General features: G+C 39.2%; 1 protein-coding gene across 1 annotated transcript in view; it reads left to right on the top strand.

Moving 5' to 3' along the window:
• LOC119824438 (cytochrome P450 3A9-like) overlaps window positions 1-15,398 on the top strand; it is a 69,186-nt gene that overhangs the window by 53,326 nt on the left and 462 nt on the right. Inside the window, exons 12-15 of the mRNA XM_038344565.2 lie at window positions 1,742-1,808; window positions 9,476-9,636; window positions 12,173-12,399; window positions 14,991-15,153. Of these exons, the coding sequence (XP_038200493.1) occupies window positions 1,742-1,808; window positions 9,476-9,636; window positions 12,173-12,399; window positions 14,991-15,153 (618 nt within the window). The remainder of the gene's footprint in view (window positions 1-1,741; window positions 1,809-9,475; window positions 9,637-12,172; window positions 12,400-14,990; window positions 15,154-15,398) is intronic.

Raw genomic sequence — 15,398 nt, 5'->3', positions numbered from 1 at the left:
TTGCATTTGTGAGGTTATAAATTAGTTAAGGGGATTATGGGAAACTTTAAGGATATAACTCGAAAAAATTAAAGTTTGTAATTTCCTTGGCTGAGGATAAAACTCAGGATCATATGCATAGTTGGCAAACACACCGTCCTTGAACAATGGCCCAAGGTGCCCTGGGTATCCAACTCAACCCTACTATAGAGCTGCATGTTGGGAACAGAGTTCGTCACTTTGGTGTTGGATCAGGAGATCCCAGTGTATCAGCCATTATTAATGGCTCATTTCTTCAAGGATTAAGGTATTCTGTGATCTTAGTTCACACCAGGAAGGAAAGATGAGTAAACATCTAAAAATTATAACTCACATATATTCCAGCCACCTTCCTGCTGGTCATATAATGGCATGAGCTTGTGTAGGAGACAGATGTACTCCCATGTTTATTGGAGCTATCTTAGAAATTCCAAAGGCTATTAGAGGAATGGACTTGAGTGTTCTATCATGAATAAATTATAAACATCCGAAAATATGTTTAACCTGGTTTTAACAGCATACATTATATGTTCCATGTAAATATATATGTATGCATGTATCAAACTCCATTGTACCCATTAATATGTATACTTTTTATTTTTTAAGTATGCCTTAACATAATTTTTTAAATTAATGGGATGACACAGGTAAAGAAATAACTCGGCTCTTAGCAGTTGGCCTGCTCTTGCAGAGGACCAGAATTTAGTTTCCAGTGTCCACATTTGGTGAGGCTTGGGGTTCATCTCATCCTGTACATTAGCTTCATGGACTCCAGTCCCCACTTCTGGCATTTATGGACACCTGCACTCACATATGCACACACCCACACAGAGACACACATAAAAACAGAAATAAGAATGAATCTTTTTAAAAATGCGAGACAAACGTTACCATATCCTTTCTAAAAGGAAAAACTTTTCTATTTAAACATGACTTTTCAGGAACTTTAATTCACCCATTGGTAAAACTTCAGTTCCAAACCTATTATTTTATAAATGTTTCCCAGAAAATCCATTTTAAGTTATCTGGTGCCATTCGGTCTGCTTTATTTTTAGCTTTTAATTTTTGGAGACATGGTATGACAATGCAGTTTTGCCTCTTCTGAGTCATCCTGACCCCAAAGTTGGGAATACAAGTATGTATCAACCTGCCTGGCTGGTCTCAACTAAATTTGAGCTTCTTCTGGCTTGAAGTGAGCACCAGGCTTATCCCATTACCCAGGCTTTGTTACATACATTCTGGGTTCCAGAATAAGGATGTCCAACCATCATAGGGGCAAGACTGGATAAACCCCCAGATGCTACTTGTTGGAACATTTCAAGATGCTCAACCCAAAACTACCGGTGAAATCTGGAAATGGCACAAGTTTCCTCTATATGGAAAGGATTCGGTATTCAGATAGAAGGACGTAGTCTGAAGTCCAGAACTTCCTTCTGTGTGAGCACACATGTGAATGGAAGGAGACTACCAGGACTGTTGAGGACCTAAAGGGTCAAGGATAGCAAAGACCAGAGCTGCTGGATACATAGCCAGAGTACACTCAAAAAAAGCATGCTGCTTTCCAAAGCTGACATGTGGACATATGTGCTTACCACTGGATCTGGTACTCTAGTGAGATTTCTGGTCTTAAATAAATATTATCAGAAGTATGGCTAGTTCTGCACTTGTGACCCTCTCTGACCACACAACTGACTTTGCACCTTTCAAAACTATTTTCTTTCAGCAAAGATTGGATTTTCTTCAGCTGATGATCAACTCCCAGAATTCCAAAGACAAAGAGTCTCATCATGGTAAGCAAAGACGGTATCTACTGATGTGGAACCACAAAGACAGATATTTGTTCTGGAAATAGGCAAGGGGTTACCCAGGCAGATGAATATGTCTGAAAATTACAGAATAACATGTTTGTGGATATTATATATTCAGCCAGAGGAACTTTCTAAAAGCACAGGGTTATTACTGTGTTCAAAGCCTGAAGGCCGCCATGCACATGCAATTTAGAACTGGAGGTCATCAGTGGTCTCCGCATCTCATACCACAGAACAAATACCCTCTGAGCCTCGTCTAGACCCACTGAATCAAAAGTTCTGCCTGGAGACTTGTATCCAGACATCTAGCAAGAGGAACAGCCCCACAGTGGTGATGGTCATTGGAAACCTTGATTTATAGCCAAGCTTTGATTTCCTGTGTAGCAGATAAGGAACATGTGGAGAAAGCCTTGAGACTAGGCATATGTGCCGTTACTCTTACTAGTTTTTCGCCTACTCATTTTCTCATCATGGATGGCTTTTGAGGAAACCACTGCAGTGATAGTTGGAGAATGATGGCTTTCTAATTCCATCCTATCTTACGCAGCTAGGAGTCCCATTGTAAGGGGGAGACAGCTAACACTATCATTTTGTTTTATTGTTTCTTTTTTTCTCTCTGTCTTCCAACATTGCTTCTTTTGTTTCTTCTTTCCCCACTCTTATCTTCCAACTTCTTCTTTCTAACTTCTTCTTCTTCTTCTTCTTCTTCTTCTTCTTCTTCTTCTTCTTCTTCTTCTTCTTCTTCTTCTTCTTCTTCTTCTTCTTCTTCTTCTTCTTCTCCTCCTTCTTCTTTCTCTCTCTCTCCAACATAATCATAATCATACATTAATCCTGTTCCCTTCCCTTCATAATTTACATTGAAACACAAAATCAAAGACATGTGTCCAGTATATATGCCCTTGCTTATGAACTCCTAATTCCTTTTTTAAGATAATTAAATATTGATCCATGGGCGGTGGTGGCGCACGCCTTTAATCCCAGCACTCGGGAGGCAGAGGCAGGCGGATCTCTGTGAGTTCGAGACCAGCCTGGTCTACAAGAGCTAGTTCCAGGACAGGCTCCAAAGCCACAGAGAAACCCTGTCTCGAAAAACCAAAAAAAAAAATTAAACAGCTTTATATTTCTGCTTGGCTACTACAGGAGAGAGCAGAGTTGTGAGTTTTTGCATCTCTACTTTTATGCACTGGCTATTTTCTTGTTGCTGTGAGAATCATAAATCTAAAGGAGAGAGAGTCTAGTGTGACTTGTTGTTCAAGCTGATAGTTCATTTGTTTTTGGAGACTTACAACACATGGAACTAAGCATGGTCATAGGAACAGCATAGAGTGACCAGAAAGTGTAGTCAGGCTACCAAAACTCAAGAACTCATCCCAGTAACCCAGTTCCTGTGAGGAAGCTACAGCCTTCTTCACAAGCATCATTGCCATCTGGAGACCAAGTGTCCAGACAAATGAGATTGAGAAGACAAATGAGATTATGAGGGCACTTGACATTCAAACCAAAACAAGAACATAAGTTTTATGTTCACTAGGACAAAGAATCTGACTGGCCATCTTCCCACTGAGAACACCACAGACATCATAGTTAGCAAACAAGATCTCTATAAACCCTGCAAACATTCATTTTCCACTGTTTATTTTTCAGTTTTGAATTTACAATGTCAGAGAGGTCCCACTCCACCCCTTGCTCAGTGCCTAACTGTTTAGTGCTTAACTGAGCTGAGCTACTGTGCAGATTAAAACCCAAGAGGGACATCCAGTTATGCCAGCACCATTTGTTAAAGATGCTTTCTTTCTTCCATTGTATACTTTTAGCTCTTTTGTCTAAAATCAGGTGTTCATAGGTTTGTGGGTTAATATCTGGGTCTTTGATTTGATTCCATTGGTCAACATCCCTGTTTTTGTGCCAATACCAAGCTGTTTTCATTACTGTAGCTCTGTAATAGAGTTTGAAGTCAGGGATAGTAATGCCTCTGAAAGTACTTTTATTGTATAGGATTGTTTTGGCTATCCTGGTTTTTTTGTTTTTCCATATAAAGTTGATTACTGTTCTCTCAAGGTCTGTGAAGAATTTTGTTGGGACCTTGATGGGGATTGCATTGAATCTATAGATTGCTTTTGGTAGAATTGCCATTTTACTATATTGATCTTCCCAATCCAAGAGCAAGGGAGATCCTTCCATTTTCTGGTATCCTCTTCAATTTCTTTCTTCAAAGACTTAAAGTTCTTATCAAACAGATCTTTCACTTCCTTGGTTAGAGTTACCCCAAGATACTTTATACTATTTGTGGCTATTGTGAAAGGTGATACTTCTCTGATTTCCCTCTCTGCTTCTTTATCCTTTGTGTATAGGAGGGCAACTGATTTTTTTTGTCCCATAATTTAAGTATTTTAATAAAACATTTTTCCTGGGGCCATAAAATCTAAAAAAATATTATAATCAGAAACTTAGCGATTCCTACAAGATTTTTATGAGACATTACAAAACTATTTTATTTCAAAACAAGATATTATATATATTTATATATATATTATACATATTACTGCAATAAGCATGCAGCAATCCTGTTTGAATGGTATGCTGACAACATGGGAACGAAACAGTGGTTTTATCCTTACACCACCACTATAAGTGTAGACCTAGCACCAGTCTTAGGGGACAGTCAATGTGAAGTTCTCACACTCAGGTGAAGCTGCCACCCAGGCAGCTAGATGGACTTCTCTGGGACAACACATTATGTATGCACAACATAAAAACAAAGCACTTGGCCACTCAGATCTGTATGCCATCATAAATATTAGTTTTCTTGTTCCTACTGTTATACTTTTGATCCAAAGGTTAAGCCCTGCCAGAGGAATCCTGGGGATATAGAAGGAGTTTCTTCCTGAAGAATAGTGCTTCAACTGCTACTCAAAGGACTGACTGCAATACCTTCAGTCCATAGCATACTCTTAAGTATGTTATTACATTATTAAGTAATTAAGTTATTAATTAATCACATAGTGGGCTTTCAAAAACATACTCCAAGCATGTTCAATACCTGAGACAGTAAATATGAAGCCCTTTTCTTAATTCTGCAGAAACAGAAAATTCCAGTATGGTTAGATTTTCTAATCCTGTATTTACAGCTACAAACAACTAAGCAAATGCTGAGATGAGATGATATATGGACCCTGTCACATACTTTTATGTCACCTGGAAGTAGACATGGACCATAAAGCAGCATAAATTTCAACACTATCATGTTGTTTTCTCTTAATCAATGTTAACAAGTTCTAGTTATATCAGTACTAGTCATATGGACTTCTCGGTCAGTGTATCATTCCTTCTGCTTCATTTACCTAAATGTTTACTGAAACACATCAAATGCTAAGGACACTATCAGACTCTGACTACAAATGGATTGACTACATATGAATAGGGAAGGTAAAAACTAAATGAATGGGTTCTTGTACATGTACTTACAGTTTTTAGAACTGTAGTTGGTTTTAAAATAAGGGTTAAGTGGAAGGAGCATCTATGTAACAGAGAACTTCAATAGAGGAAGTAAGATTTAAGGTGGCATAGAAGAATAGGAAAGAGTGAATCAAATAGAAGGGATGGAGTATGGTGGTGGGTTAGCTTGTGAATGTGTGACTTCACACCTAGGAATATTTTTAACTTTAACACATAAGACATAATAGACAATAGTACAAACAACCAAAAGAGCCAGTGGTAATTACAGAAAACAAAATAAATCACACTCTCTAATTTTCTTTGTTCTTAGTCTCTTGGACATCATTAATCAGGCAGCAAGTGTTTATAAACTCTTGCTAATAACTTGATTGATTTTCAAAATAAAGTCACAAATCTCAGCGACAAATGGTTTTATGAAACAAGATGATAATTCTTGGCGCTATCCTATGATCACTGACTGTGAAGTATGCTGCATTGAAAACCAAGCTAGGTGCTACATATCGTATCAATTAATTTTGCATTGCCTAGTGAGGAATGTATAATACAGTCTAAATAATAAAACTTTTGTTGATAAGGCCAAAAGTTGCCACAGAAATACCTTTGTCCTGATATTCTTAAAGAAGAGATAATGTTGAGATTTAATGAATGTGTGACTCAGATGAACTGTTCGGGGTTGATGACCCCAGGGGGTGTTGCCATGCTTGCTCGGCATTCCCATACTTTGTGTTTTACATCATTTCCTTCTGTCTGTCTCAGGCCATCTGTAGTTGAGAATGGTGGACTCTGTGGAACTAACATCCCCTTAGTAATGGCTACAACCTCCACAGCATTACGTGGACTCTGTATCATGAGGACTTTGCGTTCTGTGTCTTACGGCTTTCCCTGAGTCTTCTGGGGTTCACAGGGTCTGGCCTCACTTCCACTTTCAAGTACGCACCATAGGCAAGTATGTGGTGATGCAGTTCTGCTCCGGTATTTCCTTTGTGTTTCAGCCTCTGTGCTTCTCGGCCATTTACAGCTAGTTTTACATGAGCCCTAACAATCTACTGTCCTAATTATACTGTCAAAGGTAAGTTTTATTTATTTTTTTATTATGTATACAATATCCTGTCTGCATGTATGCCTGCAGGCCAGAAGAGGGCACCAGGCCTCATTACAGATGGTTGTGAGCCACCATGTGGTTGCTGGGAATTGAACTCAGGACCTTTGGAAGAACAGGCAATGCTCTTAACAGCTGAGCCATCTCTCCAGCCCAAGGGCAACTGATTTTTTGGAGTTGATCTTGTATCCTGCCACGTTACTGAAGGAGTTTATCAGCTGTAGGAGTTCTTTGGTGGAGTTTTTCGGGTCGGTACACTATCATATCATCTGCAAATAACGAAAGTTTGACTTCTTCCTTTCCAATTCGAATCCCCCTGATCTCTTTTTGCTGTCTTATTGCTATTGCTAGAACTTCAAGTACTATATTGAAGAGGTATGGAGAGAGTAGACAGCCTTGTCTTGTTCCTGATTTTAGTGGGATGGCTTTGAGTTTCTCTCCATTTAATTTAATGTTAGCTGTCGGCTTGCTGAATACTGCTTTTATTATGTTTAAGAATGAACCTTGTATCCCTAGTCTCTCTAAGACCTTTATCATAAAGGGGTGCTGAATTTTGTCAAATGCTTTTTCAGCATCTAATGAAATGATCATATGGTTTTTTTTTCCTTCAGTTGATTTATATGATGGATTACATTGATAGATTTTCATATGTTGAACCAGCCCTGCCTCTCTGGAATGAAGCCTACTTGATCATAATGTATGATTTTTTTGATGTGTTCTTGGATTCGGTTTGCCAGTATTTTATTGAGAATATTTGCATTGATGTTCATGAGTGAGATTGGTCTGTAATTCTCTTTCTTGATTAAGTCTTTATGTGGTTTTGGTATCAAGGTGACTGTAGCTTCATAAAAGGAGTTTGGCAATGACTCATGGGTTTCTATTTTGTGAAACACATTAAGGAGTATAGGTATTAGCTCCCCTTGGACTTCCCTCAGGGCAGGGAACCCTTACTGCTCTTCGGACAAGAGAGGGAGGGGGAGTGCAGGGGGGAGGGGGAGGTAAATGGGAGGTGGGGAGGAGGTGGAAATTTTTAATAATATAAAAAATAAAGCTATCAAACATGAAAAAAAGAAAAAAAATACTTAACTCTAAAAAAAAAACCCAAGAGGGAGAGCAACTGTTTTCAGGAGCTGTCTGGTCCTGAGCTAAAGCCTTGAGCAGAGCGGGGAGGGGGAAATACAAAGCAGATGATATTCAGCAGTGACTGAATAAGCATTGCTAACCTTATTCTATGAACACATGTTTTGTATGGTCCACGCTCAATGCTCCTCCTTCTGGCATTGTTTTTTCTCCAGCTACACTAGTTCATTGTTTAGAATAAGGTCAGTCACCACCCCTGTAGCTTCTTAATTAACATAACTTCTGTTATCAACCGTTTGGGAAGACTAGTAATTCTAGCTTATCAAGGAAGATTGTTCATGAAAACATCACACCGCATCAGAGTTGTTATTTTGGTTTGAGAAATGTAAGCTTGCTTTGAGACTTTGTAGTTCACTTTCACTAACTGCTGTGAGTCCACTGACTACACTTTGAGTATTTTTAATACCATTGACTTGGATTACCTAAAGTGTATTTAGTTCACAGATCTATTAATGTTCCATACACTCAAGCCTTTGTATTGAATGCTTATTCAAAGTGCTTCAAGCTATATTTTATCAAGAATAATTTCATTTTTTCTAAGGAAAAATGCTACTCCCTATTTTATTTATAAAAATAGATTTCTTGGGGCTGGCTAGATGAATCAATAGTTAAGAACAACTGCTACACAGGCACAAGACCTTAAATTTTAATCCCCAGAAACTATATAAAAAGCCAGGCATGGTTGGACATGTGTCCCCATGCATCTGAAGAAAGAGACAGAGGGAACATTAAAGTTCTCTGTCTAGCCAGTACAGCTGACAGTGAAAGCTTCCATGTCAGTAAAAGACCCTATTACAAGGAAATAACACAGAAAATGACAGAAGAAGACATCCATAAAATCACAGTGGCATAAAAATGTGAACAATGACTAGTCAAGTGTCTAGATAGTCAGTTCTGCTGACATCTGTGAGACATCCTGCCCCTGCCCCCAACACCATCAAGCACTTATACGAATACACCACATACACAAACCACACTCATATACATGCACACATACCACACTCACATACACACACACAACTCATACACACTCACATACAGTATACACACAATACTAGTGTACTCTCACATGCACACTCACAAACACAAGCATATCTCATATACCATTCATTCATGCACATATAATAATTTTTGAATTAAACAGAATTAAAGTTTAAATGTGCCATACTTACCTGTCTGTAAAGGAGTACTAGAAATTTTTTTTTTTTTTTTGGTTTTTTCGAGACAGGGTTTCTCTGTAGCTTTGAAGCCTATCCTGGAACTAGCTCTTGTAGACCAGGCTGGTCTCGAACTCACAGAGATCCGCCTGCCTCTGCCTCCCGAGTGCTGGGATTAAAGGCGTGCGCCACCACCGCCCGGCTTAGAAATTTTTTATTCTTGCAAAAAGAGGAACTAAAAATTGAAGAAAACATGTAGATGTTTTCTATAATCATGCCCAGTCACCCAGAGGTGTGCTAAAGACACTGCTGTACTAGGTAGACATGTTTTCTCTATAGATTGCAAAAGTATGGTGCCGTTAAGGGTGTTGGGGTGAGAAGCAGGTGGACAAGAGGAACACAGACCTTAGGGAAACTATGTTAAAATGACTTTTTCATTTTATCCCCTTGTCAGGAAATGAAAAAAAAAACCTGCTACGACCCTGAATTGTTTTTTATGTTCTCTTTAGAGATTTGTAACCTTTCTTTGGGTTGCTCCTCATCTAAACCATGATTTATACTTACCTCCTTCACCTAAAATGTATGTCCTGGACTAATGAGATGACTCAGTAGGTATAAAGGCACTTTCTCCCAAGCCCAAAGACCTGAGTTCAAGCCCCAAGACACAAACGGTACAAAATGAGAATTCATTCTTGCAAGTTCTCCTCTAACTTCAAAACACATATTTTGGCCTGCTGGACTCTGTATATACATCAATCAATCAATGTAAAAATAAATTGTATTCCCTCTCCCTCCAGGTTTATCTGATCTGGAGATTGTGGCCCAGTCTATTTTCTTTATTTTCGCTGGCTACGAGACCACTAGCAGCGCTCTTTCCTTTGCCATGTATTTGCTGGCCACTCACCCTGATGTCCAGAAGAAACTGCAGGATGAAATCGACATTGCTCTACCCAATAAGGTGAGGATATGGGACCTGGAATGGGCAATATGGCCCTTTTTCACATTAGGTGAGAATCTTTGCACAGGGCAATAAGCATAAATTCTTTTTCCAGATCTATTTAAGAAAGATCTGAAGAGATAGTGAGTGGGAAACAGGCATCAGATACTGCTTTTAGGATTGTAATATCTCTATAGATAAACGTTGGTACATCTTCATTCATTATCTGTTATTAAAAACTACCAAGAGACAATCACAAAATCACAGTGGCGTAGAAGTGTGAGCATTGGTTACTCACGTGTCTGGGTTGTCAGCTCTGCTGATGTTGTGGAGTGTGCTGTTGCCTTCTCACACTGTTGTCTGAGTGTGGCTGGCCTTGGCTGGGCTAAGCTGGGAAGACTGATTTAGCTCTGCCCCACACATCTCTCTCCACTCATAGGTGACCTGAGTCAAACTCTTAACCCTACATTATAATCTGTTCAAAAGTCCCATAAAGTAATAGTCACAAGTTACCCACATTGGTCTTTACAACTCTACCCAAACTGAGAGGCTGAGGGGTATGAGGTTATGTAGTCTGTGGAGTGGGCTGTCTGGTTTGTCATTCTTTTCAGAGCTCACAGGAAGCCCTGAAGGAACAGCCAGAAGGCTGGACCAGCAATAGAGAATAGGACTGAGTGATCGATCCTGTTCTCATTGTGATTTTTACCAGGGTCAGAATTGAGCATTTTGATAGCAATGGCTTTATCTGTCTTTTGTTGTCTTTAGTATAGAAGAGACTGTTAATACCTCCTTAGATCACTTAACTGTTTTTGTTTTTGCTTTTCGCTGTACAACCATGTTGCATGCTTTTATTTAATTTTAGACTATTTTTAATTGAAAAGAATTGCATCACTTTTCCTCCTGCCCTTTTCTTCCTCAAGCCCATGGTTCAAACCTCTCCCATGTCCCAATTCTCAAGTTGATAACCCCCTTTTGATTACTATTGTTGCATAAATATATACACATGTTTTTATGTATGTACACATACACACAATCTGCTGAACTCATTTTTGTTGTTTGTGTATGTAAATAGTCTGTATTTGACAACCAATAAGAGGGTTCATTCCTGAGAGAGGCTAATTCTCCCTCCTCTAAAAGTCATTAGTTTCCTGAAGTTCTTTGCCTAGGAGTGGAACCATGTGAGATTATCTCCTTCCATTCACAAGTCCATTTATATTACCACTGTTCTGGTCTTGTTTATGCATCCATTTCTAAGAAAGACTGTTTTACAGTAAACTTCCTCTTACAATCTTTCCACCAACCTCATCTTCCCCATGTTCCCTGAGCTGTAAGTGCAGGAACTGTAGTGTAGATGTATCTATGATCCATTGATCTCTGTATTGTGTCCAGTTTCCTACAATGATCTCCATTTGATGTAAAAAGGGGCTTCTTTGATAAGCTGTAGTAGCTATGGAAGTTTATCTTTCAGCCATTTTATGTTCCTCTGTTGAGAATTCTCGGTATAGGTCTGTACTCCGTTTTTTATTGGATTATTTGTTCTTTTGATGACAAGTTTCTTGAGTTCTTTGTATATTTTGGAACTCAGACCGCTGTCTGATGTGGAGTTAATGAAGATCTTTTCCCATTCTGTAGGCTATCATTTTGTCTTGTTGACCATTTCCTTTGCTTTACAGAAGTTTTTCAGTTTCAGGAAGTCCCATTTATTAATTATTGCTCTCAGTGTCTGTGCTTCTGGGGTTCTATTTAGGAAGTGGTCTCCTGTGCCAGTGCATTCAAGTGTACCTCCCACTTTCTCTTCTATAAAGTTCAATGTGGCTGGCTTTATGTTGAGGTCTTTGATCCATTTGGACTTGAGTTTTGTGCATGGTGATAGATATGGGTCTATTTTCATTCTTTTAATGTTGATATCCGGTTATGCCAGCACCATTTGTTAAATATGCTTTCTTTTTTCAATTTGATGGTTTTTGCTTCTTTGTCAAAGAACAGGTGTTCGAAGTTGTGTGGATTAATATTCGGGTCATCGATTGATTCTCATCTGTATTTTATAGAATTTCACATATATATGTGACCTCTCTGCAGAAAGATAACACTAACTGTGGCATGTTGTTGTTGAGTGTAATTGTCATAATCTATTAGTAATGGTTCCTGACATAATAAAGAAAAAGTATTACATGGTAATGCAGAGGATTCAAGACCCTGTGATTGGGATTATCCTAAAGGATTGCTTCTCGATGGATTATTAAACAGGTTGAAGAACGTGAGTTATTAAAATGCCAGGTGGTGATGGTGCACACCTATAATCCTGGCACTCAGGAGGCAAAGGCAGAGGGATTTCTGTGAGTCTGAGCCCAGCCTGGTCTACAGAGATAGTTCCACGACAGTTACACAGAGAAACCCTATCTCGAAAAAGAAATACTTTGTAAATGGTAAAGTTTTTTATCAATAGCAGTTATTCTGTGGAACTCCAAACACTTCTGCAATACTCCATATATGAAAATTAATTCAAAATATTAATTCATTAATCTCTCTCCCTCACTCTCCCTTTCCTTTCATCCAGGCACCTGCTACATATGACGCCCTGGTGCAGATGGAGTATCTGGACATGGTCGTGAATGAAACTCTCAGATTGTATCCAGTTGGTGGGAGACTTGAGAGGATCTGTAAGGCAGATGTTGAAATCAATGGGGTGCTCATTCCCAAAGGGACTGTGGTGATAGTACCAACCTTTGCTCTTCACAAAGACCCAAAGTGCTGGCCAGAGCCTGAGGAGTTCCGCCCTGAAAGGTACACAGACCCTGGAAAGAGAAACTATCCAAGACTGGACTAATTGAAGCATGGTTTGTTGTCTCTTGGTGTTAAAGATATGCTTTTAGAAACAACAATCTGTCTGTCTGTGTCTCTGTATCTCTACTTGCCTGTTTTTCTATGTAAACTTTCAAGTATATCATCTGCCATTATTTTCTCAGCACTCATGTTTTATAATATACCTTTTATTCATCTCAGACTTTCCTTGCCATTCCCATTAACTGTCCCCATCACCTTGAGAGAACATGTGCATCTCCCACTTGACTAGACATTGCCTCCTGGATCTTCTATTATGGCTGCAATTGTGTCACTGTGGGCCTGGAGTCCCTCCTCCATTATGCTTACAACAGCCCTTCAGAAGACAGTGGAGCCCATGGCTTCTCACACTCCTGTCTCTAGCTGTAATCCCGCCCAACTTCATTATACTTAGTGACTCTTCTAAGGCCAAGTCACCTGCTCGTCTAGAAACCTCCTTCATGGGAGATGCCTCAAGCAGATGCTTCTGAAAATTTTGGAGTCAAAGTCAGCCTTCAGTCATAGTTTTAAATCTAAAAATACTATTTTCTTGATCTCCTGTTTGGTAGCCAAAGCAGAGAATAGAAGTCTTAGCACTGAGGTTAAAAATCAAAGGAGTTATGATCCAGATATGTACTGATATGGATTTTCTACTGTCAGAATACATGCCTTAGGGGTTGTGGCATGCTTGCTGCCACCATAATGTTTACTGAGCGTTTCAAGAGGGGTTGATGCATTCCAGATGACTTCTGTGTTCCCTTCAGTCTCAGCAATTCTACCTCCTGTAGTATTGGGACTATAAAAACATGAATCATTGATTGTATTTATGATGTATTTTTAACAATGAAACAAATAACACATGCCTGCTTCGTATATGGAATACTCCAAACACTGATAAAAATCCAAATATTAATGTAAGTCTACTAGAGAGACTGGTTGACAAGCGCCCAAGAGTAATAGATACAAATTATGTGTACAACATTCTAAATGGATCTCTATGTGCTGAGCAACCATTCACCCATGTCAGCTGCTCCACACACATCACCCACAACTCTCTCTCAGCTGTCACATAGAATGTGTGTGTATGTATGTATGTATAACATACAATCTATAAATACTTGATAATCTCCTTTGAAATATATGGTACAGTTTGAAATACATAACCACATAACAATTATCACCCTTCTAAAATCATTATTCTTCTCTTAAATATTTAAAAGATATCAAATTTAAATAAAATGTATTGTCTCAAGGACAATATAATGCCCAAGGACACGTTTAAAGAAAAACATTGATGGTACTAAACTGGAGTGGCTTTGTATATTTTCTAAGATATCTGACTTAAATACTCAATAAGGAAGGAAGGGAAATAGAAAGAAGCAAAAGATTGGGGAAGAAACAGAAGCAGAAGAAGAAAAGAAGGGATGGGAGTAAGGGAGAGATAGAAAAGAAAGAGAGAAAAGAAAAGAGATACAGGGAGGTAGGGGAAAGGATGGAAGAAACAGAGAAGGAAATGGATGAAGGGAAGGAGAGTCAAGGAAGAAAGAAGGGAGCTAGCAAGAAGAAAAGAAAGACTGGGAAAATAGTCAAAGAAAGAATTGAGCGGAAAGGAGAGAATTATACAAGGCAAAGGGAAAACAAACTTCCAATAACATACTTCCAGTTGTGCTGCCCTCTGAACCCAATGGGCATGTGACCAGCAGAAGTGTTACTTGAGGCAAGAACATGCTTTTCTTCTATTGGTCTCATTTTTGTATGTCAGATTATAAACATGTCACTGGGCTAAATGCACTTTACTTGTTTAAGGATGAATTTTCTTAAACTGGGTGTGGTGGCACATGCCTTCAATCCTGGCATGTGTGAGGCAGAGGCAGGTAGATCTCTGAGTTCGAGGCCAGCCTGGTCTATATAGAGAGTTTCAAACCAGCCAAGATTACACAGTGAGACCTTATCTCAAAAATAAATAATAAATAAATGTTCTTTTGAACATCTTTGATGTCATATCATAATGACTATAAGCTTCTCCATGGTAAAGAGAGAGGGAGAGGCCTGTAGCCTAAAATTTCTGCAGTATGTCTCATACTCCAATGCCTAGGAAACATCATGAAAGGCAGGGAGGACAGACTGTAGTGGCTAGCAGGTGGGGAGGTGTGCAATACACTGTCTCTTGGACGAGACATGGCCATTGCCATTGTAGGCACATAGTATCAGTGACTTCCTGTAAGAAAAAAATACCTTGTGTGTGTATGTGGATAGTACACACCACACACACACGTGCACACACACGCACACACTCAAAGACACACAAAGAGGCATGAAAGTAGGAGGTGACTAGTAGGGAAGAATGGAATGAAAGAAATGGGGTCACAGCGTATTGTATACAGCTAAGAAACTGTCAAAAATTAACTTTTAAAAAGGCCCCAACCAGAATTTCCACAAACAACCCAGGCAAGTAGCATCCTGCCTACTAAGGCTGTGTGTATGTAAGAGATATCAAACACTGCTACGAATTTTTTGCTTTATTAACTTGTCTTCATCTATTCTTATGGGACCAGGTTCAGCAAGAAGAACCAGGACAGCATTGATCCTTACTCATACCAGCCCTTTGGGAGTGGACCCAGGAACTGCCTTGGCATGAGGTTTGCTCTCATGAGCATAAAAGTTGCTCTTGTCAGAGTCCTGCAGAACTTCTCCTTCCAGCCTTGTAGGGAAACTCAGGTCAGTGTGCTTCCCCCAATAAGTTACATACAGTTTGGTTTTCTTAATTTGGACCATCTATATGCAGAGAAGAATATGCGCATTTTTTAATCTACTCTATGAGCCAAATAACTTGTGGTATCTGTTGAGGTTTGGAGCTTCTGGATTCAGGGGTTGGGGGACTGTATCTTATGCAGAGGCTGAGGAGTGGTTCATTCAGGAGAATGCCTGAATTATAAGCATGAAGGCTTGATCTTTATCTGCAG

The sequence above is a fragment of the Arvicola amphibius genome, chromosome 10, assembly GCF_903992535.2.
Source record: "Arvicola amphibius chromosome 10, mArvAmp1.2, whole genome shotgun sequence".
Taxonomy (NCBI): Eukaryota; Metazoa; Chordata; class Mammalia; order Rodentia; family Cricetidae; genus Arvicola; species Arvicola amphibius.
The sequence above is the reverse complement of the archived record's forward strand: the minus strand, read 5'-3'. Positions and strand labels throughout refer to the sequence as shown.